This window comes from Lynx canadensis, chromosome A1 (assembly GCF_007474595.2).
Source record: "Lynx canadensis isolate LIC74 chromosome A1, mLynCan4.pri.v2, whole genome shotgun sequence".
Classification (NCBI taxonomy): Eukaryota; Metazoa; Chordata; class Mammalia; order Carnivora; family Felidae; genus Lynx; species Lynx canadensis.
This window is the reverse complement of record NC_044303.2, coordinates 25,547,123-25,574,150: the sequence shown is the minus strand read 5'-3', so window position 1 is coordinate 25,574,150 and position 27,028 is coordinate 25,547,123. Positions and strand designations below refer to the sequence as shown.

Genomic DNA, 27,028 nt, shown 5'->3' with positions numbered 1-27,028 from the left:
ATTTTATTATAATGTTGACAATGTAGTATGTGTTCCAAACTTATTTTTATCAATTAACTTCTGAAGCATATTCTTTTTTTAAGTTGTCAGTTGCTTCGTATTAGATACAATGTATTGTAGTGAATTTGATTTCTTTAAGAGAGAGAGTGATGCAAATGGGGTAGAGGCAAAAGGGGAGAGAGAGAGAGAGAGAGAGAGAGAGAGGGAGAGAGAAAGAGCATATCTCTAGCAGGTTCCACCATGCTCAGCGTAACCCTGGGATCATGACCTGGGCAAAAATCAAGAGTCGGATGGTCAACTGACTGAGCCACCCAGTCACCCCTGAATTTGATTCTTAATTTGTTTTAGTGTATGATGTATATTGTACTTAGAACTTCTGGTTGTTTGGTGGCCTAAATTGTCATCTTTAGCAGTTTGATCAGAGACTCTTCTGACCTGGTTAATGTAGTAAAGAAGTGTGGTCCCCTCAGGTGTTTCTGTGCTCTAAAATATTTTTGTCTTTTCTTTATCTTAATAGCATTTCAGAGAACCAGCAATAAGGGACAGAGGCAAACTGGAAAATGATGTACTTCACTATTGGTGTCTTTCTTCCTTCCCCTTATTCTAAGGTAGATCTCTGAAATAGGTTTCTCTCTGAGAATGCCGTGAGGTATATTAAAATTAAATTCTGTATTGTAGATGTATCCCAGTAATGCCACCATTGTTAACTGCTGTCATTTTTATTACATTAACATTAGCTCATGTTTCTTCAATATTCAGTTATTAAAATAACTCCTTCTGCAAAATGCCAGGCTATTCTAGCTGCTAGGGATATAGCAGTAAACAAACAGACAAAATATCTGCCTTCTGTAGATTACATTCTAATGGGGAGGGAGAAGAGATGGTAAACATACATATATAGCAGGTGATAAGTGCTCTGAAGAAAAATAAATAAGGTAAAATGTATAGAAAGTAGCTGGGGGTGCTGTTTTAAATAGGGTGGGGAAAGGGCCTCACTGATAAGGTGGTCTGTGATCAGAGACCTAAAGGATATTATGGGGGCATGCCCTCCAGATATCTGGGGGAAGAGTTTTCCAGAGATAACAGCAATTCAAAGGCCTGCAGACACGAGGTGCTGGTCCGTGTGGTTAGAGTCAAGCGAGTGAGAGAAAGTAGAAGGAGATGAGGCCATGGGCTAGCGGGGGCCTGAAACATGCAAGACGTTATAGGATTTTTACTCTGAGTGACATGGGGAGCCAGTAGCCGTAGAGCTGGCAACGTGGCACGGTGATTATGGAGCTAGACTGCCTAGGTTAGAATCCTGGCTTCACTAGTAATTGTGAGAACCTTGGCAAATAATAACTCTCTGGTCTCATTTTCTTTATCTGCAAAGATGGGATAATAATAGAGTTGTTCTGAGGATTAAGTGAAGTAACATTTGTAAAGTGATTAGAAAAGTACCTGGCTTGTAGTAGGCACTATGTACATGTCTATTAAATAATTGAAAAGCTTTGAGCAGAACAGTATCATTTTACTTAATGTTTTAAGATGATGACTCTGGCTGCTGTATTGAGAATAAACTAGGTGTGGACAAGAGTGGAAGGTAGGAAATTGGATAGGAGGCCAGTGTGATTATATAAAAAGTGATGGTGGCTTGCATTAGGATGGTAAGCCTGGAATTGGTGAGAAGGGGCTGGAGTCCTAATACAATTTGAAGGTATTGCTGACTGGATATGTCATTCAGTTGGATGTGGAATGTGAGATAAAAGGAGCTATTCGGAGTAACTCCACGGAGTTTCAGCCTGAGTACCTGGAAGAATGGAGCTTTTGCTGAGACATGGAAAACTGCATGAGGAACACGTTTATGATGGAGAAATTAGAGTTCTGGTATGGATATTTTAAGTTTGAAATGTCTAGTGAATATTCAGATGGAGAGTTTGAGTAGGCAGTTAGATATATAAGTTGGGATTTGGGGGGAGAGCCTGGATTTGCTCTAAATTTGGGAGTTGTCATACAGATGGTATTTAAAGTCACGAGACTGGATAAGATTACATAAAGTTGAGTGTGGGTAGAGAAGAGGAGTGGTCTGAGGACTGAAACCAGAGCCTTTTAAAGGTGAGAGGCCAGGGAGATGAGAATCTAGATGTGTCGGGACCTAAAAGGAGAGGCCAGAGAAGTATGAGGAAAATCAAGAGAGGTTGTGGTGACTTGAAGCCAAGTGAAGAAAGTGTTTGAAGGAGGAGGAAACAGTTCTCAAATATTGTTGAGTGGCGTTAAAGATGAGGATTAAACATTGACTTGGCAGTGTGGAGATACTTGGTCAGTAGGGTCATCAGTTTCAGTGGAGTGGTAGAGAGTAGAGCCTGTCTATAGTAAAACAAAATGGCAAGGGGGGAACTGTAGTCAGCCAGCAGAGACAATGCTTTCAAAGCGCTTTGCTGAAAAGAGAGGCAGAAAAATGGGACAGTGTGTAGAAAGAATTATAGATTCTGTTCTTAATAGATGTGTGATCTTGAAATTAGCAAATTTGCTCATCTTCCTGTGCCTCAGTTACCTCATTTGCAAAATGACTCTGTGGGTCAGGAGTCTTGGCAGGGCTTAATTGGGTCTCCTGCTTCAGAGTCTCTCCCAGGTTACAGGCAAGGTGTCAGCCAGGGCTGGAGTCTCATCTGAAGTAGTAACTGTGGAGAGATTGTTTCCGAGTTTTTCTCTGGTTGGCAGAATTCAGATCCTCCAAGGTTATTGGTCCAAGCATTTATGTTTCCTGCCTGCCTGTTGGCTGGAGCCTCTCCTTAGTTTTTTGCCACCTGGGCCTCTCCAGCTTGGCAACTTACTTCATCAAAGTGTGCAGACTAAAAAAACAAGGAGAGAAGCAACACAGAAGTCACCATCTTATGTAACCTAATCACAGAAGTAATGTCCCATGTAGAGAAAAATGAATCCTCTTGCACTGTTGGTGGGAGTGGCCACTTTGCAAAACAGTATGGAGGTTTCTCAAAAAGTTAAAAGTAGAACTACCCTATGACCCAGTAGTCATGCTACTGGGTATTTACCCAAACAATACAAAAACACTATTCAGAGGGATACATGCACCCCTTTGGTTACGGCAGCATTATTTATAATAGCCAAGATATGGAAGCAACCCAAGTGTCTATTGATTGATGAATGGGTAAAGATGTAGTATTTATATACACAATTCAATATTATTCAGCTATAAAAAAAGAATGAAATTTTGCCATATGCAATGAGTGACATGGATGGAGCTAGAGAGTATAATACTAAGTGAAACAAATCAGTCAGAGAAAGACAAATACCCTATGATTTCAGTCTATGTGGAATTAAGAAACAAAACAAATGAGCAAATGGTGGGGGGGGGGGGTGGAGAGATAAACCAAGAAACAGACTCTTAACTATAGAGAATAAACTGATGGTTACCCAGAGGGGAGGTGAGTTGGAGATAGAGGTGATGGGGATTAAGAAGTGCACTTGTTTTGATGAGTCACTGGGTGACTCTTGATCTCAGGGTTGTGAGTTCAGGTCCCATACCGGGTGTGGAGCCTACTTAAAAAAAAAAAAAAATAGACATGAACAAATTTTGTAGCCAAAAAAATAAAAATGAATGGAAACAATTAATTAAATAAAAGAATAAAGGTATCCTAGCCAAAGGGGAAGGGGAGTAACATCCCATCACCTTTGCTATATTGTATTGATTAGAAACAAGTCACAGGACCCCTTATCACTCAACAAGAGGTGATTACACAATGGTGTGAAGGTCAGGAAGTGAGTATCATTGGGGGACATCTTAAGAGTGTTCCTGCCACATGTGGTAAGCACTCTAGTGTCAACGGTCATCGTCGTCGTCATCATTCTGATGGGGGGATGATTAGAGGAGAGAGGAAAGAGAGGGTAGAATTGAAGGAAAGATGTCCTTGATCAGACTACAGGGGAAGAAATTCAGGGCACAAGTGGAGGGATTGGCCATTGTTCATGTATTGTTTTTAGAGGGGAAGTCAGGATAAACGGCTCCTGCTTTGGCTACCTGGTAGATTTAGAGGTGCTCTGGATCCTCTTTCCCAGTTGGTAGAGGAAGTCAGGTTATCAGCACAGAGGGAGAAGGAAGGGAGGGAGAGGTGTTGTGGGTTTAAGAGTGAAGAGAACCTGTGACTCATCTGCGGTGGGAGAGTGAACTGACTAGGCAGATGGAGTTATTAAATTGCCAAGCATCTTGAAGGGCTAACTTGATGTTAGTGGCCATATATTGCAAGTGAGACTATTTGGCATCACTGTGTTTTTTTCCAGTTGCTCAGGTGCAGTGTGGAGAAGTAACACAAATCAAATCAATAAATTAATTAATAAAATAAGTAGCAGATAGATTGGCTTTAATGAGGATTAAGTTTCTGCCAGGCCAGTATGATGGAGGAGATAGGGGCAAGGAAATGATTGTAATGATGGGCTGTAAGTCCTTTAAGGAGCGAAGACAGGACATAGGCAGCTGAGGAACAGTGTTTAGAGTCAGTGATTTGAAGGGATGAAAGAACTGTTGAAGTACTGAGGAGAGAGCCAGGAAGATAGGAGATAGTGATTAGAGTGATTGCTTGAAATACAGATTGTGGAAGGGACACTATTACGGTCAGGGAGGAGGTCTTATGGCATCTATATATGTAGAGGGCTCATTTGAACCAGGAACTTGGAATATGATGGAGAAAAGACACCAGCTTTCTCCTGTGGACTTTATTAAAGAATATGGCTAGTCTTCGATAAATTTTGGTGTAAAGAATGCATTCATAATTGAAGAAGTACCATTAGGATCTTCTTTTGACCCTTTTGTTTCTGATTTTTTTCTACTGTATATCCAAACAAAGCACTATAATTTGCTTGATAGTTAAGTGGTTCTCTTTGCAAATGAAATCTTGGTAAATAGAATTTTTTTTCCTTTCTTGTTTGGAAGCTCTGACTCAGTTATGCATTGACGTTCGTTCGTGTTATCATTCCAAGATTACTGGGGGAGATAACAGTTGACACCTGACACTCATTGAGTACTTGCTTTGTGTGAGGTATTATGCTTCATGTGGTATCTCATTCCTCACAGCAGGCTAACCTTGAAGGTGTGTACTGATTCCAGAGTTTAAATTACCTCTTAGAAGAAATAGTAATGATTCTAAAAAAAAAAAAAAAAAAAAGGGGGCCGCCTGGGTGGCTCAGTTGGTTAGGTGTCCAACTTTGGCTCAGGTCAGGATGTTGCAGTCTGTGACTTCCAGCCCCACATCGGGCTCTGTTCTGACAGCTCAGAACCTGGAGCCTGCTTCAGATTCTGTCTCCCCACCACCGCCCCTCCCCCACTCCTGCTCTCTCAAAAATGAATAAATGTTAAAAAAAAATTTTTTTTAGAAATAGTAGTGATTCAGCATGTATTCTCTTAACCTTTTTGGGAATTAACCCCCCCTCCCTTTTTTTAAAATTATGTTTATTTATTTATTTTGAGAGGCCAAGAGCGAGCGCATGCATGTGAGCACAAGCAGGGGAAGGGCAGAGAGAAGGAGGGACAGAATCCCAAGCAGGTTCTGTGCTGTCAGTGAGTGCAAAGCCTGATTCAGGGCTTGAACTCACAAACCTCGAGATCATGACCTGAGCTGAAACCAAGAGTCAGACACTTAACCAACTGAGCCACACAGGTCCCTGGGAGTTAAATATATATCTAGTTACAAATAGATGCTGGATCCAGACTGCCTGGGTTTGAATCCTGACTCCATCATTTACTAATTATATAACCTTGGCTAATTTATATAATCCCTGGGTGTCCCAGATTCATACTCTGTGAAATGAGGGTAATTAACAGTACCTACCTTATAGAGACATGAGGATTAAATGTGTAAAGGTATGGAAAATGCTTATAACAGTGTCAGGAAAGTAGTAAGTATTATATAAATGTTAGTCGTGATATTTAATCATTTATTTCAGCAGATCCTTTATCTTTGGTCAGAGTTATAGTCTTAAGCACAATAAAATTTGATTTTTGAACTCATCTTGAACTTGGTGGTATCTCTGAATAATATCATGTTAGAGTGTTATGCCCCTCTGAGAAACATTTTCTGGTGTAGCCTTTCTCATGTCTGAACTTTAGGACTTACTTGGGAACATAAGTTAGCACTTTGTTTTGTTAAGTTTTTTGACTAGCTTTAGTTTTGTGTCACCAGCTTGACTGACTTCAAGCTCTTTGAGAATTAAGATGATTTCTTAGTATCCCTTATAGTGCAAAATGTATGAGAGTGTGATACTTAATGATCAGTTATTACAGGCAGAAAGTAACATAGAAACATTATATCATTTTATGTTTAAGAAGTTTGTTAGCATCTAAAACATAGTCTTATTAGTGTTTTACTTATTTTTGTAGGTTCCTAAATATTTGTCCCAGCAATGGGCTAAAGCCCCTGGAAGAGGTGAAGTTGGGAAACTGCGGATTGCTAAGTAAGTTATTTATTTTTGACATCTTAAAACGCTGGTTTTTGAAATTTTTATAAATGCTTTTACAAGTCATAACAGTTCTTTTTCAGATGGGGAATTTACCTGGAAAATGAGAATGAGCACATCAAGGATTGTCAAGAGATGGTTAGGTGCGCTGTGAGGAGTTGTGTGTGCACATGTGTATTTGTGTGCATGTGTATAGATGTGTGTGCACGCACACACACACACCCCTCTCTAGTGATAGGTGTAAATATAAAGTCAGATTTATTGGTAAAACTTACTGGCAGTGAAGCAGCAGAGTATGTAGTTCCCTCATCCCTCCATCTTCTCCACATCTTGTGAAGATGGATGCTTGGGTTGGGCATAACTAGATGTACCCAGTAAGTGCTTCAGTAGAAAGACTTTGCCATGGTGTCACCATGTCTATCTATAGAGGTATTGGAAGAGGGTAGGGAACACCTGGAAAACAATGTAAAGGTTTAGTTTCCTGATTAAAGAAATGACCTTGTTAGAAAGGGAAGCCTCTTTCAAAGCTCAGCTGGTGTCAGCCAGAGGCCTTGCATTCCACTCTGTTCATTCAGTCTTAACTCTAATCAGATTTTCCTGCCTACTACTCCATTGGAAGAGCTCTAGTTGGTCTCCAGTGCCTTCCTGTTAGTTAGTTAGTTAGTTAGTTAAGTTAGTTTTTGCTTCACTACAAATCACCCCCAAATTTAGTGGCCTAGAACAAAAACCTTATTATTTGCTTATAATTCTGTGGAGCATTTCTGTTTGGGACTGACCTGGCCTTCCTGGCTAGAATGGCTTCACTCATGTGTCTAGTGGTTGGCTTGCTCTCAGCTGGGACAGTGGCCGTGTGTGTTTTATCTGCAGCGTGCTCATTCACATGATGGTGAAAACTCCTAGAACGAAAGAGAGAGAAGTCCCAATACACAAGCACTTAGCAAACCTGTGTTGGCATCATGTTTGCCAGAGTCCTCAGGATGCAACTCATAGCCAAGCCCAGGTTCATGGGGAGAGCAATACAGTCTACCTCCTGGTGGGGGTCACTGCGAAGGAGTTGTAGTCCTTTTTTGCAATCTGGCACATCTATCTTCCTAAATCTAAGAGTCACCTGTCAGCCTTCTTAATTGTCCTTCAACAGAATTTTGACACAGTGATTATTCCAATCCTCCAACCCTTTTTTTTCATTTCACTTCTGGGACACCACTCCTGATTGTCGTCCATAGGGGACTGTTCCTTCTCAGTCTAATGCTGGCTTCTTCTCTTCATCTTCTCAATCTCTAAATGTTATTTGACCCCAGGGTTTTCTTCCTAGTTTTTTTTTTTCTTCCTTACCTTTGTTCTGACAGATCTTTTAACCCTTCATTTTGTTTCAACAAGATGTTGATTGGAAACAGGCATGGTTTTATATCCAAAGTTCTAAAGTTAGGTAAGGACAAGTAATATCTTATTTTCTCAAGAGATGGTTACACATTTAATAGCAGAACGAGGGGCGCCTGGGTGGCGCAGTCGGTTAAGCGTCCGACTTCAGCCAGGTCACGATCTCGCGGTCCGTGAGTTCGAGCCCCGCGTCGGGCTCTGGGCTGATGGCTCAGAGCCTGGAGCCTGCTTCCGATTCTGTGTCTCCCTCTCTCTCTGCCCCTCCCCCGTTCATGCTCTGTCTCTCTCTGTCCCAAAAAATAAATAAATGTTGAAAAAAAAAATTAAAAAAAAAAAAATAGCAGAACGAGGCTTGAATTCAGGCCTTGAATTGTAAGAAAACTCCAGTAGGTTTCTGTTGTGGCTCTGTCACTTACTATCAGTGCGATTGTACAGGCCACTTAATCTTTTGAGTTTAGGTTCCTTATGCCTAAAGTTGCCTGTTTTGCAAGGCTTTTTTATGAATCCAGTGAGATAGTATGGAAATAGTTGTCATTTATTTGCATATATAACTAGAAAATTAACATATTTCTGGAAAGTTGTAGATAAATAACATTTTTTGGTGAGTTATCATACTTTTATTGAAAGTATAAGGGAATGCAGACTTTGCATACTTTTAATTGAAATCTGGGGTGATCTTTTTTCTTTTTCAACATGGAATCCCTTGTAACGCAGATAATTACCTACTATTTCAGTTGTGGACTTCAGAATTTCTTATAATTGGCTTTACTGAAAATGGGAGCCACTATCAAGATTAAATCTTAGCAATATGTCACTGAAGAAAGGCAGACTACAGGAAAATGTATTTTAATGGTGAACCATGTTGTTTTATGTAATAACTATACTAGAGCTCAAGACCTGGGTTCTAGTCCTTACTGGCTATTGATAATTATTTGGCCTTAGCTATCTAAACCGTAGCTTTTTTGTTTGTAAAATATGGATAATAATGCCTTACCAACCCATAGAGTGTTTTTGAGCAAAAACAGCTTAGGGTTTGTTAAAATGTTTTGTAAACTCAAATGTTGTCCTTTTTCTGCCGTGAATATTGTGTTCCTCAAAACCTCTGTGGGAAGAAAATACCTGGTTGAAGAATGTACATTTTTTGGGGGGGGGCGGTGCAGGGAAGAAGGGACTAGTATGGGAAATGGGATAAAAGCTGAGGTTCAGGAAACCTCTGCGAGCTCTTTGCTCCCTGAAGTAAAGGCAGCATGCTAAATCAGCAACGGTGGGTATGTTGCAGTTTTATCAACCTTTGCTGGGGAGAAAATTTCAAGATCTGCATGGTGCGGTTGTTCATTCATTCCTTAATTTAAAGCAGACAGTTTACACAGTTGCATCTAGTATAGGGTGGCCATACCCCTGGGTTTGCCTGGAATAGTCCCAGTTTACATGTTTTCCCTATGCAGTTATTAAGTGTCCCCGCTTTCACTCTCTTGAGTATCCTGGTCTTGACAATAAACTCTTTGCTTTTAATGTTATCAGGTGTGCATGTATTTTTTTATGTTAGCTAAAGGACCTGGCAGATCATCTACCTAACATGAAATATAATCAGTCTTGTCTTATAGAGCTAAATCCTTTTAATGATAAGAACAGCTTTATGGTAATTACTAACATTGCTATAGAAATGCTTAAAAACAGCTTGTTCCATGGTAGGTCTCCTGGCTGGCTGTCTTGTTTGTGCTATTAATTCTCTTAGTTTTCATTCCTTATACTGAGTTACTAAATTCACTATTAAATGTAGGGTGATGAGGAATGGCTTTGCAGTGCCTGTGACTAGGTTCTCAGGATTTTAATTGGTTTAAAGTAGATATGAGTCATAGGGTTATGTGGCTATAAACAAAAGGCTCCCTTAGTAGATGTTTGTTGTTTAGGATGAAGTGGGATGATAATCTCACTCTTCTCTTTGCCACTTAGCATATGGTGCAAATATTAAGTTCAGTTCTAGTGCTGTACTTAGAGACATGGACAGATAAGTTCCTTTAGTAGAGTGAGACAAGGACAAAGAAAAAACTAAAAAACTCAGTGTCCTTTGAGGAATATTTGAAGGTACTATGGCTGTTGAGAGAAGATTTAAGGCAGACCAGGTGAAACCATCTTCAAATATTTTTAAGGCTAGGAGATACATAGTCAAGTATGGATTCTTAGAGGAAGACTAACCAGTTTATGGATGATCTGTGTGACAAAAAAAAAAAAAAAAAGTATATTTGGGTAAAGCATGAAAACAAGGTTTTAAAGAGCCAGTGTGACATATGGCTATGAGTATGGACTCAGGAGTCATTCAGCTCTGGGCTTTATCTAGACCTTGTTAACTTACTAGCTGTGTGACTTTCGGTAAGTTGCTTACCCTCTCTGTTTCCTCATCTATTAAAAGGTTGTGGTATTAATACTTCAGGGGTTCAATGCATGTAAAATAGCCAGTAGTGTTTACCTACTGTTGTGCCACATACTGCATAGTACAGACTCTGTGTTGTGTATGATGTGTGGGTAGGGACCTCCCTTCCCCGGCACATCTCCCAAAGGTAAGCAGCAGCAGTTTGCAGTGCCTTAGATAGGCCAGAAGCCAGGAAGGTCTGTGTGGTGCGGTTGTTCATTCCAGCAGAGACAGGGCTGTGGAGTAGAGGAGTTGGGAGAGGCAGAGGACGGGGAGAAGACATGCAGGTGGGAGTGCAGCTCTCCCCAAATTGGTTCCGTTTACACCTGAAAACAGGAGAATCCAGCCTGTTGTAACAGCTGGTGACATTTGGGCCATTTCTCTTAGGCAGTGTATGCAATGTTTCTAAAGCATTGCACTTGGATTATTTTTATACCTTTGGACGTGTGATGTGTACTGCGTTTCAGTTAGCTTACGGTTTTACTTTAGGTTAAGTTTTATTTGTTTTTTTTTTAATTTAAAAACTTTTTTTAATGTTTATTTTTGATAGAGAGAGAGGGAGAGGGAGTGTGAGTGGTGCAGGGGCAAAGAGAGAGGGAGACAGAATCTGAAGCAGGCTCCAGGCTCTTGAGTTCTAGCTTTATTTCTAAACACATTTAACAGGGTCATATGGGGGCCCACTAATAAAAAATATGTGGACAAAAAAATCAATGAGATAGAATTTTCCTGTTATAAAATTGACTAAATTTAGAAACCCTTACTGTTGATAGGAGTTTAAATAGGTGCAAACTTTCTGAAGGCCAGCCTGGCAACATATATATGTGTACACATACATATATGACACACTCACATGTATTCACACACACATTACTGCCCAGAACAAAGTAGAATAATAATCCTGCTGTTTTCTCTGCCAGTTAGCTACAGTGCCAACAGTTCAGTTCTTGGTGCTGCCCTTATAGAAAGACATGGACAAACTCATCCAGCAGTGTGGGACTGGGATAATGAGAAGGCTAGAAATATTAATAATAAAATATTCATGCCCTTGACCCAGCATTTTCATGGCACTTAGCTTCTAAAAGAAATGTTAGTGATGCAGAGATTGAGGATATTCATTTCATCATTGTTATAGAGAAAAATTAGTAACATTCTCAAATTCTGTAGCAAGGAATTAATGAAGTAAACTGGGGACATTTTGAAATTATTTAATACTTTTTTTTAATTTAAAAACTTTTTATTTAAAAAAATTTTTTTTAATGTTCATTTATTTTTATTTAAAAAAAATTTTTTTTTTTTTAATTTTTTTTTTTTCAACGTTTATTTATTTTTGGGACAGAGAGAGACAGAGCATGAACGGGGGAGGGGCAGAGAGAGAGGGAGACACAGAATCAGAAACAGGCTCCAGGCTCTGAGCCATCAGCCCAGAGCCTGACGCGGGGCTCGAACTCACGGACTGCGAGATCGTGACCTGGCCGAAGTCGGACGCCCAACCGACTGCGCCACCCAGGCGCCCCTAAAAAAATTTTTTAATGTTTGTTTATTTTTGAGACAGAGAGAGAGAGAGTGCAAGTGGGGGAGGGGCAGAGAGAGGGAGACACAGAATCTGAAACAGGCTTCAGGCTCTGAGCTGTCAGCACAGAGCCCGACGCGGGGCTTGAACCCACGGACCGCGAGATCATGAGCTGAGCTGAAGTTGGACACTCAACCGATGGAGCCACCCAGGCACCCCTAATGTTTATTTATTTTTGAGAGCGGGACACAGAGTGTGAGTGCGGGAGGGTCAGAGAGACAGGGAGACAGAATCTGAAGCAGGCTCCAGGCTCTGGGCCGGCCACACAGACACCAACGCGGAGCTTGAACTCACAAACGGTGAGATCAGACCTGAGCCGAAGTCGGATGCTTAACCGACTGAGCCACCGCCCCCAAAAACTTTTTCATTAAAAAAATATTTATTTTAATTTTTAAGTAGGCCTATGCCCGGTGTGGGTCTTGGACTCATGACCCCGAGATCAAGAGTCCTGTATGTTCCACCGACTGAGCCAGCCAGGCACCCCAGTATTTTCATTTTAAAACAATGTCAAGCTACAGAAAAGTTAGTTAGAAGAACAGTATAAAGAACTTTTGTGGTTCTTTGGTGACTACAAAAAGGACATTCTCCTACAACAATCACAGCACACCCCTCCAAATCAGTAGGTTAACATCATATGGTACTGCCTAATCCTTAGACTTTATTCAGGGTTTGCCACTTATCTCCAGACTGTTTTATAGCAAAAGGATCCAGTCCACAACGTTGAATTACATTCTGTTGTCCGTTCTCTCAGTTTCCTTAAATCTAGAACATTTGGAAGTCTTTGATTGACTTGTATACTGTATAAGTGTCAACATGCTTGATGTTTACAAGGCTGTTATTTTATGTAATTTGAGTTTGATGTTTCTTCATGATTAGATTGGGGTTGTATACCAGGTGAAACTGGGTTCTTACTGTATTTTAGCAAGGTTTATGTGTTTTCATTTTGTCCCATTACTGGTAGTGGTAACTTTGATCACTTGATTAAGGAGCGTCTTCTATGCTTTTTCACTGTAAGTTTACTCTTTTCCCTTTTATAATTAATATTCTGTGAGGTGGTACTTGGAGACTATGTATATATTCCATGTCTTTTTTTTAATGTTTATTTATTTATTTATTTATTTTTTTAAAATTTTTTTTTTAACGTTTATTTATTTTTTTGAGACAGGGAGAGACAGAGCATGAACGGGGGAGGGTCAGAGAGAGGGAGACACAGAATCTGAAACAGGCTCCAGGCTCTGAGCTGTCAGCACAGAGCCCGATGCGGGGCTCGAACTCACAGAGTGCAAGATCGTGACCTGAGCCGAAGTCGGACGCTCAACCGACTGAGCCACCCAGGCGCCCCAATGTTTATTTATTTTTGAGAGAGAGAGACAGAGTGCAAGTGGGAGAGGGGCAGAGAGAGAGAGAGAATGAGAGAGACAGACAGAGTAGAATCCAAAGCAGGCTTCAGTCTCCAAGCTGTCAGCACAGAGCCCGATGTGGGGCTCGAACTCACAGACTGCAAGATCATGACCTGAGCCAAAGTTGGACACCTAACCAACTGAGCCACCCAGGCGCCCCTATGTATTCCTTTCTCATCAGATTTTCCACTTTATTAATTTAGCTATGTTAGTGTGAACTCATGGATTCCAGTTTTAGTCAGTGAGTCACAGTTTGTTACTATCATCATTTATTCTCATGTTCAAATTGTCCAAAATGCAGCCACTGGAAGCTCCTCCTAGCCCGGTTCCCATGTCCCTTTGTACAGGTGCAGTTCAGTAGTGCAGCCCCATGGCCTTTTGGCATGTCTTCATCATTCTTTGAGCACTTACTTTTTGTCATAGAAAAATGGTTTTGGACTCACCTTGCGTATTTCTGTCAGAGCCTGGAGTCAGGCATTTCTCCATGGAGTCCTAATTCTTCTTCTTCTTCTTTAATGTTTATTTATTTATTTTGAGGGGTGGGAGGCGGGGAAAGAGGGAGAGAGGGAGAATGAGAATATCCCAAGCAGGCTCCACGCTGTCAGCACAGAACCTGACTTGGGGCTCCATCTCACGAACTGTGAGATCATGACCTGAGTGGAAATCGAGAGTCAGATGCTTAACCCACTGAGCCACCCAGGCACCCCCCCACACCCCTTTATTTCCTGACCCCGCTAGGTTCTGACACACTTCTTGTTGAAGCATTCCTCTATAGGGATGCCTTCCTTACCCTCCTGGGTGCTGACACCTCGCCCCAGGCTATCCCCTCAGCCCCAGGCACTTGCTTTCCATCCCATTCGGGTTATGCTGCCTCTTCTCAACCCAGTCTTCAGATACCCACCTTCCTTGGCTCCATCTAATGGTTTTTGAGCTGGCTTTTCAAGAAGGGAATGTATGAATAGGAATTAAAACAAAACCAACAAAAAATCCTGGAGCACAGTTAAAGACTTGGTATTATTTGGTTGATTTTTTTAACCTTCAAAAAGGGGGTGTTTTATTGGCTGTCAGTAATTAGTGAAAAGTCTCCTCCCATTGATGTCAAATCTGAGAAGTATTTAAAAAGTGTAAGAAAAAGACAATTTTCTAGAAAGGCCAGAGGAACTGGATTGGAGTGTGAAGAAATAGTGGCGGGGTATTGAGAAGTGGACTCAGAGTGATGAAGGACTGACTGCACAGCATTGTGAGGCATTCAGTGAAAGGGTGGGCTACATGTTCACTGCGTTCATTTCTGAGGATATTACCGTGTTTTACAGTAGTTGATGTTTATAATTTTAACCACAGGTTATCATGAAAAAGATATACTTTATTGGTAATATTGAATGACAAAAGGTCGTGTATACTTCATACATTTATATGCCAAGAGAAAATATCTAATCCTTTAAAAATAAGTCTTAAGTCTTTTTTATTCTAGAAAATTAACTCATCCAGAGTTCATCAATCTCTTATCATTCCAGCCAAGATGATGTTATAAATAAATATATGAAAATAAAATTGTCATCCCCTGTTGTGTTCTCTAATTGCATCTGGGTGATTTTCTATCCCCCAGACTGGAAATGTCAGCATGATCTTTAATCAGTCCTTTTCCCCTTGCTGCCTACTTCCAATCATTTCTTCTTCTGTCAGTTCTGACAGCTCAGATATCCTGCCACACACTCCTCCTCTTTGCATTCTGCCATTGCCTGGTTAAAGCCTTCATTACTTTTTTGTGAGTTTTTGCATTAACCTCAATTCAATTCAGTAAACATTCTGCAAGTGCTTTCCCTGCATCTTTGCCTTTATTTTGATTGCGGCACCTCTGTCTGAAAGGTTAGCTTAATTAAATGTCCCTAGAAGCCAGGTCCAGGAGTAATGGGGAAGGGACTGCAATGAATTCATTGCCTGTCTGTGCATGTCAAAGGGATTATTGTCATACTGAATTGAGGGGTGGGTGAGGGCACTATCGATGCCAAATCTTCCAGTCTTTTGAGAGGAGCTGCAAATGCATATTTTTACATGAAATCTTAGAATTTTTTTACTTCTCTTTTAGGTGCTTCCCAACAAAAGGGTGATCAACATTGCATTTTAATATGTGAAAGACTCTGAGGAGTCCTGCAGTAAACAAATCTGTTTAAGATTCTGGATTCCTTAGTCTGGCCCAAGAGGCTCTTTACCACTTGACTCAAGCCTACCATTCACTGATGTTAGAAAGAATGTGCTAGATCTTCTCACTTCTGTGTTTAATTGGATTACTCTCTTAACCTGGAATGCCTCTGTGTTGTTGACCTCATCTCTCATTTAATTTGTCTTTTGCTAGCTTTCTCATCTGCATTTTCCTGACAGCACGTTGTACCTGTCATAAAGTTATTATCCTGTTTATGGTGTTCATGGATCGAATCGTTTTGCATTAAACTAGGACCTTTGAGGACAAAGACCTGTATTCATACTGTATACCATGCACTTGGCACAATGCCTAATGTTTGTAGACACTTCATCACAGAATGAGTGGTTGAGCCTCTGAGTGAAGGCAGGTTGGAACTCAGTCTGGTGTTAGGGAGAAACAGTAGTTTTCTAACTGGTCTTCATATCCATTTTATATATATTTTCTGGTGCAAGTTTCTAGGAGCATATTTTATACTGTATTCTTTTGTTCATGCAATACATGTGGCTCTCCATTGCCTAAGGAATAAAGTCCATGCTCTGCACTGTGATATTCAAGATACTCTGTGGTCTAGCCTCAGTTCTCCTTTATAGTTCATCTCCCACTATTCCTTAGTTTGTACTCTCCGAGCCAAATGTGACTACATTTTCATGATCAGACTCTTTGTGGCTTTGCTCAGCTGATACGTCTGATACTATTTTCCTGTCTCAGACTGTTGAAATCCCAGTACCCTTCAAGACTTAGCTCAGGCTTTCTCTTTTGTTAAGCCATTCCTCAACTCCTAGAATGGAAGAAATGGTCTCCTATCTGATCCTGGCACATTGGGATTCTCTTAAACATTAATTAAAATTTATCTCTTGTAGTTATGGATATAGCTTTTATATCTTCTGGCTGGGAAGAGATATTACATCCAGTACTTTGCTTAGAGTAGATATTTAATACATGGTTTTTAAAATTAGACTATTATATAGTATGCAGAAATAAAGGTAACAGTAACAAGATCATTACTTGGATAAACTGTTATTAGGACAGGTTGCAATAGTGTTAAGTGATATAAACTTATAACATGTACACAGGGGATTAATGTGGTTTTTATTTTTACCAAATGATTACAAGTAGGTTAGTTGAGGAGAGCCAAGGGTAAATATTAGTTGATCTATGTAAATGCTATATTTTATGTAAATATGAAATAGTGTTATTTCTTTTAGTTCTTAACATACATTTGAAGAAAACATGAAATCTAAATAAAATTCTTTCCTTTCTTTTAGGAATCAAGGAAGGACTGAGGTAAGATTATTTCTATGAATATTTTATTGAAAACGTGAGATTATTTTACCATGTATTAGTAATAGTAAAGAGAAGGTGGTGTTTGCATTCTGGAAAACTACATCAAAACACTGGCTGATGGTGAGGAACACGTAACAGTATAAATGTCACTTTTGTGTGAATGAATGGACTCCTTTCTAGTCGTTCATTCTTAGCATTTTTCTGCTTTGACCCAAAATATCCCTTCACTGGGTACTATGAGGCTTATTCTTGCTTCAGTATTACTCGAATATTATTTCAGTGTGGCAAAGGCATTTGGTCTGGATTTTTCAGGGCTTTAGGTTTTGACCCATTAAGTCCAGGACATAATTGTGGTACCTATCACATACTAGAGAAGTATTTATTAAATGCTTTATGGCCTTTCCTTTGTGGTTGGGAGATTAGTATTTTATGTTTATAAATCCCTTTGATATAAAATGTGAGGTTCCTTTGGGGAGAGCTGGTATGTAGTAAAAATCTTTGTGAAAAAACGTCTACTACGTCTTTTTTATTCTAAACCTCAATATTGAATTGCCTTTGTAAGTATTTATTTGTATTTGTTAAAGTATTCAAAAATAAAACAGCACCATGTACTCCTACAGCAGTCATTAAGACCTAAAAAAGAAATACATCCCCTGCTTATGGGAATGTTTAAGCTTTCTAGTAATAGCTCACTTTTTCCCCCTTTAAGTACAGTCACCTTTTAAATACTCTTGTAATACTCATTCATTAAGCAAATACTGTTTTCCTTCTATGTGCCAGGCCCTTTGCTATATATTTATTTATATTATATATTTAAGTATATACATTTGTAAGGATATAAATGTAAGAAGATAAAATCCCTTGACTTCAGAGACCGTAGGGAAAAAAATTTATTCCTGTTTTGGAGCTAGAGTTTCTTCAGCCATAAACCAGAGAAAAACATTTGAAAGCTGTCACCCATCTTTATAATGGTAGATTAGCCCCATTATTCTGACAAATGGGAATAGATTCTCTTTTTATGACTAAGTATTAAGGATTTTTTGATAAAGTTTTAGAAAAATGTTGAATAAAACTGAGGGCTGATGGGAGGTGGGAGGGAGGGGAGGGTGGGTGATGGGTATTGAGGAGGGCACCTGTTGGGATGAGCACTGGATGTTGTATGGAAACCAATTTGACAGTAAATTTCGTATATTAAAAAAATAATAAAATAAAAGAAAAATGTTGAATAAAATGACTAGAAATTGAGGTTCATATTTTTAAAAAGGTATTTGATTTATAATCAGAATTTCTGTGAAAGATACTTTGAATACATAAGTCTGTTGTAATAAGCTTTTGTTAATGTGTCTGTTAGGTGTCATTTACTTTGAATGAGGATCTTGCAAATATTCACGATATTGGCGGAAAACCAGCTTCTGTCAGCACCCCTAGAGAACATCCATTTGTCTTACAAAGTGTTGGAGGACAGACATTAACAGTCTTTACTGAGAGCTCATCAGGTAAGTGGGAATAGAATTATTTAATGTGATTCCAGTACTTGTTATATAGATGCTGTGTCTCAAATTACACTTTAAGGTCATTATCAAGGCTGCTTTACCTGTTGTTCTGTCTACCTCTATTATTCATTTCATGCTATTTGTTTCTCTACTTTCCTGTGATTAATGAAATTTTGGCTGTTACTCGAAGGGTTTAATTTCCATTTGGGGCATGAAGAAATAGAACAAAGCAGATGGAAGAGTCTGGTGCATCAAGCTGTCTTCTAGGATGTTGAAGAAACAGTATTCTGAGTTTTGCCAAGATAAGGTCATACTTTCCTGTTTTGGTAAATTCATATTCAGCAACTATAAGTTGTGTTTAAAAAAATACTGCTTAATATTAGGGAATATTTTAGTCTGAATTTTTGCCTTTGTAGGTTTCAGTTCTAAGAGAGCCTTTTTAGTACTGAGATTTGAACTGTTTTTACTTGGTTTTGACACTCAAGAAGCTCTGTGTTAAGTACAGTTTGTAAATTTTGTGTGTTTGCTCTGATATTCTACCAGTTCAGTAAATCAGGAGCAAGTGTTTCAGTTTGTGCATTAGAGAGGGAGATTTTTTTGCAGCATATGTATATGTTTATTTTCATTGTTTCTTGATTTTTAACCTTCTCTGAATGTAGAATATTACTATTAATGTAGCAGGGCAACTCATTTTAATGGAGCTAATTTCCTATATCTAATTTAAAAAGTTTGTTGGTTGTGTAAGGAAAATGATTTGTGATTTTGTCATATCTGCATTAAACATTACAAAGAAGGCTATAAGAAATTATAGTATGTTAAGGATGTTACTGTTATAAAAAAAGAATATGTTCAGATAAATTTTTTGTGATGTCTTAGAATACCAGTAGCTATAAAAACTGATCTAAAAAATATTAGTATTTTCCCCCACTTTTAATGTAGAATGTAACACAGGGGTAAAATAACTTTTCTGCATGTGGTTTAGGGTAAAAGTTTTGTTTTATTGCATTATTCTGATGCTACAATAATATTGATACTATAATAATGTGTAGTATTATGGGAGGTAGAAAGTGTTAAATACTTGCATTTTCTCTTGGAGAGGATTCAGTCATTCAACAAATATTTATTGTATGCCATGCAGGGCATAGCGCAGGTGCATCCAAGGAATCTGGTGCTTGTCTTGTGATTGATAGGATTTAATAATACCTATTGAACCTGTGGGTTTTTTCTACTTTTGTGTTGTCCCTGGAGTAGAAGAGGCATAGTACCAAGATCGTAAATAGGAGGCAGAACTGTGAAAAAGTTTGAGGTAGGAAAATTTTGAACTACTTTTGTAGAAAAAGGTATCCTATTTCAGCCTTTTTACATTTTACTAAATTGCTAATTTTTTCAACATGTGATTTATTACTTATATAAAAGACAGTGATTTAGCAGGCTCTGTGCTGACAGCTCAGAGCCTAGAGCCTGTTTGGATTCTGTGTCTCCCTCTCTCTCTCCCCCTACCCCACTAGTGCTCTGTCTCTGTCTCTCTCAAAAATAAATAAAACATTAAAAAAAATGAAAGTTTTAAAAGACAGTGATTTAGAACGATAAGGTTTGTTATCCTCAAAATTTATCTTCCATTAAAAAAATTTTTTTTTTAATGTTTATTTATTTTTGAGAGAGAGAGAGAGAGAGAGTAAGCATGTGCAGGCAGGGGAGGGGCAGAGAGAGAGGGAGACACAGAATTCGAAGCAGGCTCCAGGCTCCGAGCTGTCAGCACAGAGCCTTATGTGGGGCTCGAACTCACAAACTGCGAGATCATGACCTGAGCCGAAGTTGGACACTTAACCGACTGAGCCACCCAGGCACCCCTTTATCTTCCATTTTTAATCTCGTAAATTCTTTAGTTAGTATTGTTCTCTTTTTGAACATTTTGTGTTCACATTTCTGGTTACAGTGTACTCCAAAGTGAATATGGTATTATAAGGATTATCTTGGCAGGGATATGGAAGTGGATCAAGATTGTCATCCTTCTTCTGGAGTTTGGACAATATGTTCTTGCTTTGTAGAGCTGTGGTAATACAAATGCAAGTCTAAGTTGCTGCTAGATGCTGCACACTATAAGGAAACTTTTTTCTTATTAATAGCAGTCATTTCGGTTTAAGTCATTGTTCCTTGGTTCTCCTTGCACTTTTCTGGGCTTTGTTTTCCTTATTTGTGAAATGGGATAATAATCATTTATGTTTATGTATAAATAGGAATATATTTAAAACACAACAACACTCTACATAATAAATGGTCAGTGACTATTAACTGTTATTATTAGATTTTTTTTTCTTTTCTTTTTTTTTTTTAGCTCTAGCTATCTATAGATGTATATATTTTTTTAAGTAAGCTCTGGGCCCAATATGTGACTTGAACTCAGCCATGACCCCAAGATCAGGTGTTGCATACTCTACTGACTGAGCCAGCCAGGTGCCCCTATATTAGATCTTGTTTTTAAACACTTTAGGTTTCAAGTTTATTTTAAGCCATGTGCTTGCAGTTTAGCTGTCTGTGTGTATACCATTTGATGAACTTCAGCCAATAGAGATTTTTATTTATTTATTTATTTATTTATTTATTTATTTTTTTTACTGCTTTATTTATTTATTTATTTATGAGAGAGAGTGAGCGAGTGCACATGTGTGTGCAAGAGCATGAACAAGGGAGAGGCAGAGAGTGAGGGAGACACAGAATCTGAAGCAGGCTCCAGGCTCTGAGCTGTCAGCACAGAGCCTGACACGGGGCTCGAACTCGTGTATCGCGAGATCATGACCAGAGCTGAAGTCGGATGCTTAATCGACTGAGTCACCCAGGTGCCCCCGTTCAGTATTTTTGGATTGCCTCAATGACCGAGGGGGGAAAAAAAAAACAACTCCATAGAGTTTTTTTTTGTTTGTTTGTTTGTTTTTTCAACGTTTATTTATTTTTGGGACAGAGAGAGACAGAGCATGAACAGGCGAGGGGCAGAGAGAGAGGGAGACACAGAATCGGAAACAGGCTCCAGGCTCCGAGCCGTCAACCCAGAGCCCGACGCGGGGCTCGAACTCATGGACCGCGAGATCGTGACCTGGCTGCAGTCGGACGCTCAACCGACTGCGCCACCCAGGCGCCCCCCATAGAGTTTTTTAATGAACCACTGTTTTTAATGATTCAATTTTATATGTTAGAGTTTTTTTGTGAGGATGGAATTAGAGGGGACTGATATGTTTTACATTGTCTTCTTAATTAAACCATTCTGCATTTCTTGAGTGTTCTGTGACCACAATTTGTTTCTAGTTGAGTATTCCTGTCTGAGGGAACATGTTTTATTTTTAAGACTATTTGGGATTTGACTCTTTTTCTGCCTTCACATTTCTCTGTGAAATTCTAAATCTATTTCTCTATTAAATATATTTTTAGCTAGTCTTCTTATCTCTGTACCAGTATCTAGAGAGAAATGCCTGTGTTCAGTCTTCACTTTTTCCTGCTTGGATCTTTGGTTTAGTGTTTTTATCTACTATTTGTTGGAAATTAAATAACTTATGTTTCTTTTATAATTTACGCCCTTATGTTTGTTCGAACTTAGGTTTTATTCTTTATAATTGCAAATCCTAGACTAAAAGTTGCTATTCATTCATCTGTTCAGTAGATATTTAATTCTAAGCTCTGTTAGAGTAAGACTAGACTTTTGTTCAGTTGGGCAACTGGTATGTGGAAAAAATAAGTGTTACAGAAAGTACTGTCATGGAGCTATGTATAAAGAAGGAAAAAGAGTATGCACTTTAATTGAAGGAACTGGGAAAGACTTCAAAAATGGAGATAATATTTGAGCTGTACCTTAAAAGTATATGAATACTTATATGAATAAGTGTGCCTTGAATAGGAGGAGGGAAAGTAAAGATAAAAAGCATTTTTCTTGCCTTCAGATACCCTATTCTTCTTCACTTTGCTTTCTCCTCCCTGTCATACTTTGTCATAATCTATCTAAAATCCATTAAATAGTCCTTGTTGGATCAAAGCAAAAAACTAAGTTGTGGACCTGATAGTCTAGTTTACAGACAAAAAAGTTTGAACTGGTGCCGCGGGAGTGGAAAAGAATATCCTCTTCGAGAGATAACAGAGGTAATTTTGACAGCTTTTGGTGATGAATTGACTCGGACAATTGGATGAGTGAGAAGTCTAGAATGGTTTCTAGGCTTTTTTGGCTTGAGCATCCGGATAAATGGTGAGATCATTACGGAGATAGAAAATATTGGAAGAAATGGGTAGGATTAGAGCTGATAGAACCACGGTGGCATTTGGTGTTCTAAGTTTTCATTACCTTTGACCCTTCTGCAGCAGTTCATTAATTCAACAAACTGATGTTTGTACCTGTTGTTTGCAGGACCTCTTTTATTTAGAGTTGGGGTACTTCAGTGAGCAAAATCCCAGCCTTTATGGTGCTTACATTTTAAGTAAGAGGAAATAGCAACAAATAATAAACATAATGAGTAAATTGTATCTTAGTCTAGAAGGTGGTAAATTATCTGAGAAAAAGGCAGAGTGGTGTCAGGAGTACTGGGTTGAGGGTGGGGCTTGCAAATTTAGTGTGGTCAGTGTGGGTCCATTGAGAAGATGGGATTTGAACAGCCTTGAACTCCGTCCGGAAGACGTAGCCATGTGGTGTTAGTAAGCCAGCTAGGAGTTCTCAAGGCAGAAGCAACAACACATTTGCCCTGAGGTGGGAGCAAGCCTAGCATGTTCCAGGAGTAGCAAGGAGGTCAGTGTAGGGTGGAATAGATGGGCCAACGGGAAGAGTAGTGGGCTAGTGGTAGTAGGAAGCTGGAGCAGAAGGGAGTTGGCAGTGACCGGTCATAAAGGAACTTGTAAACTAGTAACAGTTTTGGATTTTATTCTGAGAAAAGTGGGGAGCCACTGGATGGTTTTGAACAGAATAGAGATTTGATCTGATTTACATTTTAAAGAATGACTCTGGCCAGCAAGTAGAGAAGAGACTCTGAGGGCAAGCGTGGGAGCTGGAGGCTACTGCAGTAATCAGGGGAGAAATGACAGAGGACTTGGACCTCTCAGTGGTAGCCGTGACAAAGGTCTGGGCTCTCATCTGATGTCCAATCCCATCTTTTTTTTTTTTTTTTTTTAGTTTTTTTTTTTTTTTAAATGTTTATTTATTTTTGAGAGTCAAAGCATGAGTGGGGGATAGGCAGAGAGAGAGAGGGAGACATAATCCAAAGCAGGCTCCAGGGTCTGAGCTGTCATCGCAGAGCTCAGTGCTGGGCTCGAACCCACAAACCATGATATCCTGACCTGAGGAGAAGTCGGACACTTAACCGACTGAGCCACCCATCTTTAGTTGTCTGAACAGATAATCCACTTGGATTTTTTGTTAACAAAAGTCATATTGATTTTTCCATTCGTTTATTCTCCAGATATTCATATTTCTGTCAGTGATAACATCATCAGTCTTTTATTCTCTTGGCCATGATAATTCTTAGACTCCTTTTACTCACACATTTAGTCAGGTGTCTCGTTTCATCATTTCTGTTGGAAAAATCCCATGTAAATGTTTGTGTGGTCCCCTGAAGCAGTCCTGTGAAAGCTTCACCCATCCTCTCTACCCTCTCTGGTTCAGTCTGCTGGAATCCCTTTTACAGTAGCTTCCTGGCACCTGCCCCTGCTTATCCCCTTTGTGTCCCCCCTCCCCTCCCCACCAAGGATTTGTTTGCCTTTTTTAGTTGAAGCCACCTTCCTTCGGTGCTCTAGTCTTGCTTGATTCTTCTTTCTTGGTAGTAAGGTTTGTTTTACTCATTTTGCCCCTGAATTAAACCTTGTGGGTAGGATACTGTGTCTCATGCTTATCTCCATAGTGTCTGGGCTAGGATCGAGCAATATAGTGGGTGAGCAAAGGTGCTAAAATCATTTATTTTCTCTTAAGAATTACTACTCCAAAGGTACATTTTAGAATAGTTTTTAAGGGAGATGACTTATTAGTGACAAAGGATGGGCTTTCTTCTTCAGAGTTTCTTAAGACGTTTGAGGTTCAAAACTGAATATTAAATTCCTTTGTTTCTCACTTTATTTCTTGCTCGTTATATTTTAATTTTGGCACAGCTGATTCTTTTACTTTTTTTTTTTTTTTTTTGCTAATCAGAGTAGTTCAGCACTGTGTGCTGTAACACTTGGTTAACCACTGCACACATTATAATGAGACCTATTCCCTGGATAATATAGCAGCTGAGATAATTGGAAGTATGAGAATTTACTTGGTGGTGGCTTGCCTTATTTTAAGCTTGAGTTTGGTAACATACACCAACACATATTTATCTTAGAATGTATTTGAATTTGAAGTAAAATGTATATCTGTGGGAATGCTCCTTGAAGATGGAGAATTACTAGTCATGTTGGAAATACTGTAGGATTTATAATCTGCCTTATATGGACTGTCCCGCAAGTATGGTAAATGAAGCCCTAATATAGGTAATCTTTTTATTTCAAGTTGAATTTTTGACTGTTAATGAGAAACATTAACTTGGTGCATTTCCCCCATTTGTTGAGGATGGGATATTGTATAATTTTCAGAGGTGTGAATTAAGCTTTATATATGTGTATATGTGGTTGTTAGCACTCAAACTACAGCTCTTTTTTGTTGAATTTTTTTCTCATCACTGCTTTTAAACATGACTTACACTGTGTTGCCTAAATCATCACCATATGCATATTACTGATTGCCATGCAATGGGACTCTGAGGTTTTATTTAGCCTTATCTGTCATAATTGTAATGATTTTATATCACTTTAGTGCAGTGGTTCTTGAACTTTTTGGTCTTAGAGCTCCTTTATACATTATGTGTTAACATAAATCACATATATATGTGAAAAAGCCTTGTTTTCAAAAAAAAAATAGGGTGAAATGTGGCATTTTGTAAATCACATTAATATCTGGCTTAAAAGACTAGCTGTATTCTCCTGCCCACTTCTGCATTCAGTCTAGAGCGGTATGTTGATTTTGGTTAAGTATCTGAAGAAAATCTGACCTCTGACAAATTATGCAGTTAGAAAACAGAGGAGTAATTAATGACATTTTCAGATAATTGTGAATATTCTTTTGATACTACACCAAAATTTTACTAAGTGGTAGTTTCTTAAAGGTTTGTTGCAGCATAGAATTTGAAATCGGATCAGTAAACTTTTTATAGTCTGTTACATTGAAATCCACAAGGTTTATTCAGTAGTTTGAATGGATCTTTTACCTATGCATGATTTTGTAACATCACATGTGCATCATTTTGAGAATGTTGGTTCACTGAGTTGTGCACTTCTTCCTCATGTTGCCATGTTTCCTTACTCAATATTGAAATTTTGCATTCATTAACATCACTGTGTTAATCAGAAGATCTTTAGGTATTAGAGTGCTGTCAAATTTATGGTGATGGGTATAAGTTTTTAACAAGGGCTAATTTTCATTTTAAAGGTTGAATTTTAATTCTTAAAAATTTTTAATATTTATTTTTGAGAGAGAGACAGAGCACAAGTGGGGAGGGGCAGAGACACAGGGAGGCACAGAATCCGAAGCAGGCTGCAGGCTCTGAGCTGTCAGCACAGAGCCCGACATGGGGCTCAAACTCACGAGTCATGAGATCACGAGCCGTGAGATCATGACCTGAGCCAGGACTGGACGCTCAACTGACTGAGCTACCCAGGTGCCCCTGAATTTTATTAATGGTATCAGACACTCTCAGTTGTTTCTTTGAAAGGATGGGCTTATTCCATTCATTTTTGAGAATTTCTTCCAGATACTTGGAGCCTGATAACCAGAGTTTGTGTGGCAGCCACCTCTAAGTGTCGTCCGCTTTAGCAAGTGCACCGGGCTTTCCACTCTTCCAGTGAGTTATGTGCAAAGACGCCGGTGGCAGAAGTCGGGAAGCCTTATTTTCTCCTTACTCTTGAGTAATGGCCATGCTACTGAACATTTGGGATCATATCAGTTTCTGGCACTTTTATACTTGTCAGGAAGAACAAACTGAAGCCAAAATGTATGACCTTAGTGTTTTGTATATTTCCCGAGCTGCCACCAAGGTTTGTGGCTGACTGCAGAGGTTCAGCTTTGAGATTTCTGCCAACTGCCTGAGTTAGGCCTACTCTCTGGAAAGTTAAACCTAATAGCAGAAAATGTTCCTTTATTCAGTGGTTGGAAAAGAGAGTAAAAGGCATGTTTATACTCTTTTCATGTTCAGGTATTCATGTATAGATACATGGTTGTTACATAGTGTGGATTTCATAATTTGGGGATGAGGGTGAGGAGGAGAAAAAGGAAAACTTGTAAGAATAACATTAAGGTTTGGAATCACAAGCTAAATCCATTAAAGCTGATTTATTTTTTTAATGAAATATTTCAAGCCTGTAGTAAAGTGTAGAGAATAGCGTAACTTGTGTGCAACATCTCTATTTCATAACTTGATATTTGCCATATTTTTTAAGGATATAAAACATTTTAGATACAGTTGACATCCCATTTTCTTTTTCCTGGTCCCATTCTACCTTCCTTTCCAGAAGTAACCATTGTCCTGGAGTTAGTGTATATTATTGTGAGAGTTTGCAATTCCTTACGACAAATTCTTCACAATATTAATGAAGAAAACAAAATTCTTTAGAGATGGTTTAAGCAGTGTCATCTGAATTTCTAACAATTAGGGAAATTCAGTGTTTAGATTGAATAGAGATTTTTTAGTGTAGAGTATTTCTTGACAAGCCTTTTTTTTGTTCTTTTGTTTCTTTACTGCATGAATTTTTTAAATTTCCTAGAATTTAACATAAGTTATGTGATCAAGGGGCACCTGGTTGGCTCAG

General features: G+C 38.9%; 1 protein-coding gene across 1 annotated transcript in view; it reads left to right on the top strand.

Annotated features, from left to right (window-relative positions):
• The window catches only part of GTF2F2 (general transcription factor IIF subunit 2), a 155,914-nt gene that overhangs the window by 7,456 nt on the left and 121,430 nt on the right, over positions 1–27,028 (top strand). The window contains exons 2-4 of the mRNA XM_030311128.1: positions 6,371–6,444; positions 16,670–16,688; positions 18,040–18,184. Coding sequence (XP_030166988.1) covers positions 6,371–6,444; positions 16,670–16,688; positions 18,040–18,184 — 238 coding nt within the window. The remainder of the gene's footprint in view (positions 1–6,370; positions 6,445–16,669; positions 16,689–18,039; positions 18,185–27,028) is intronic.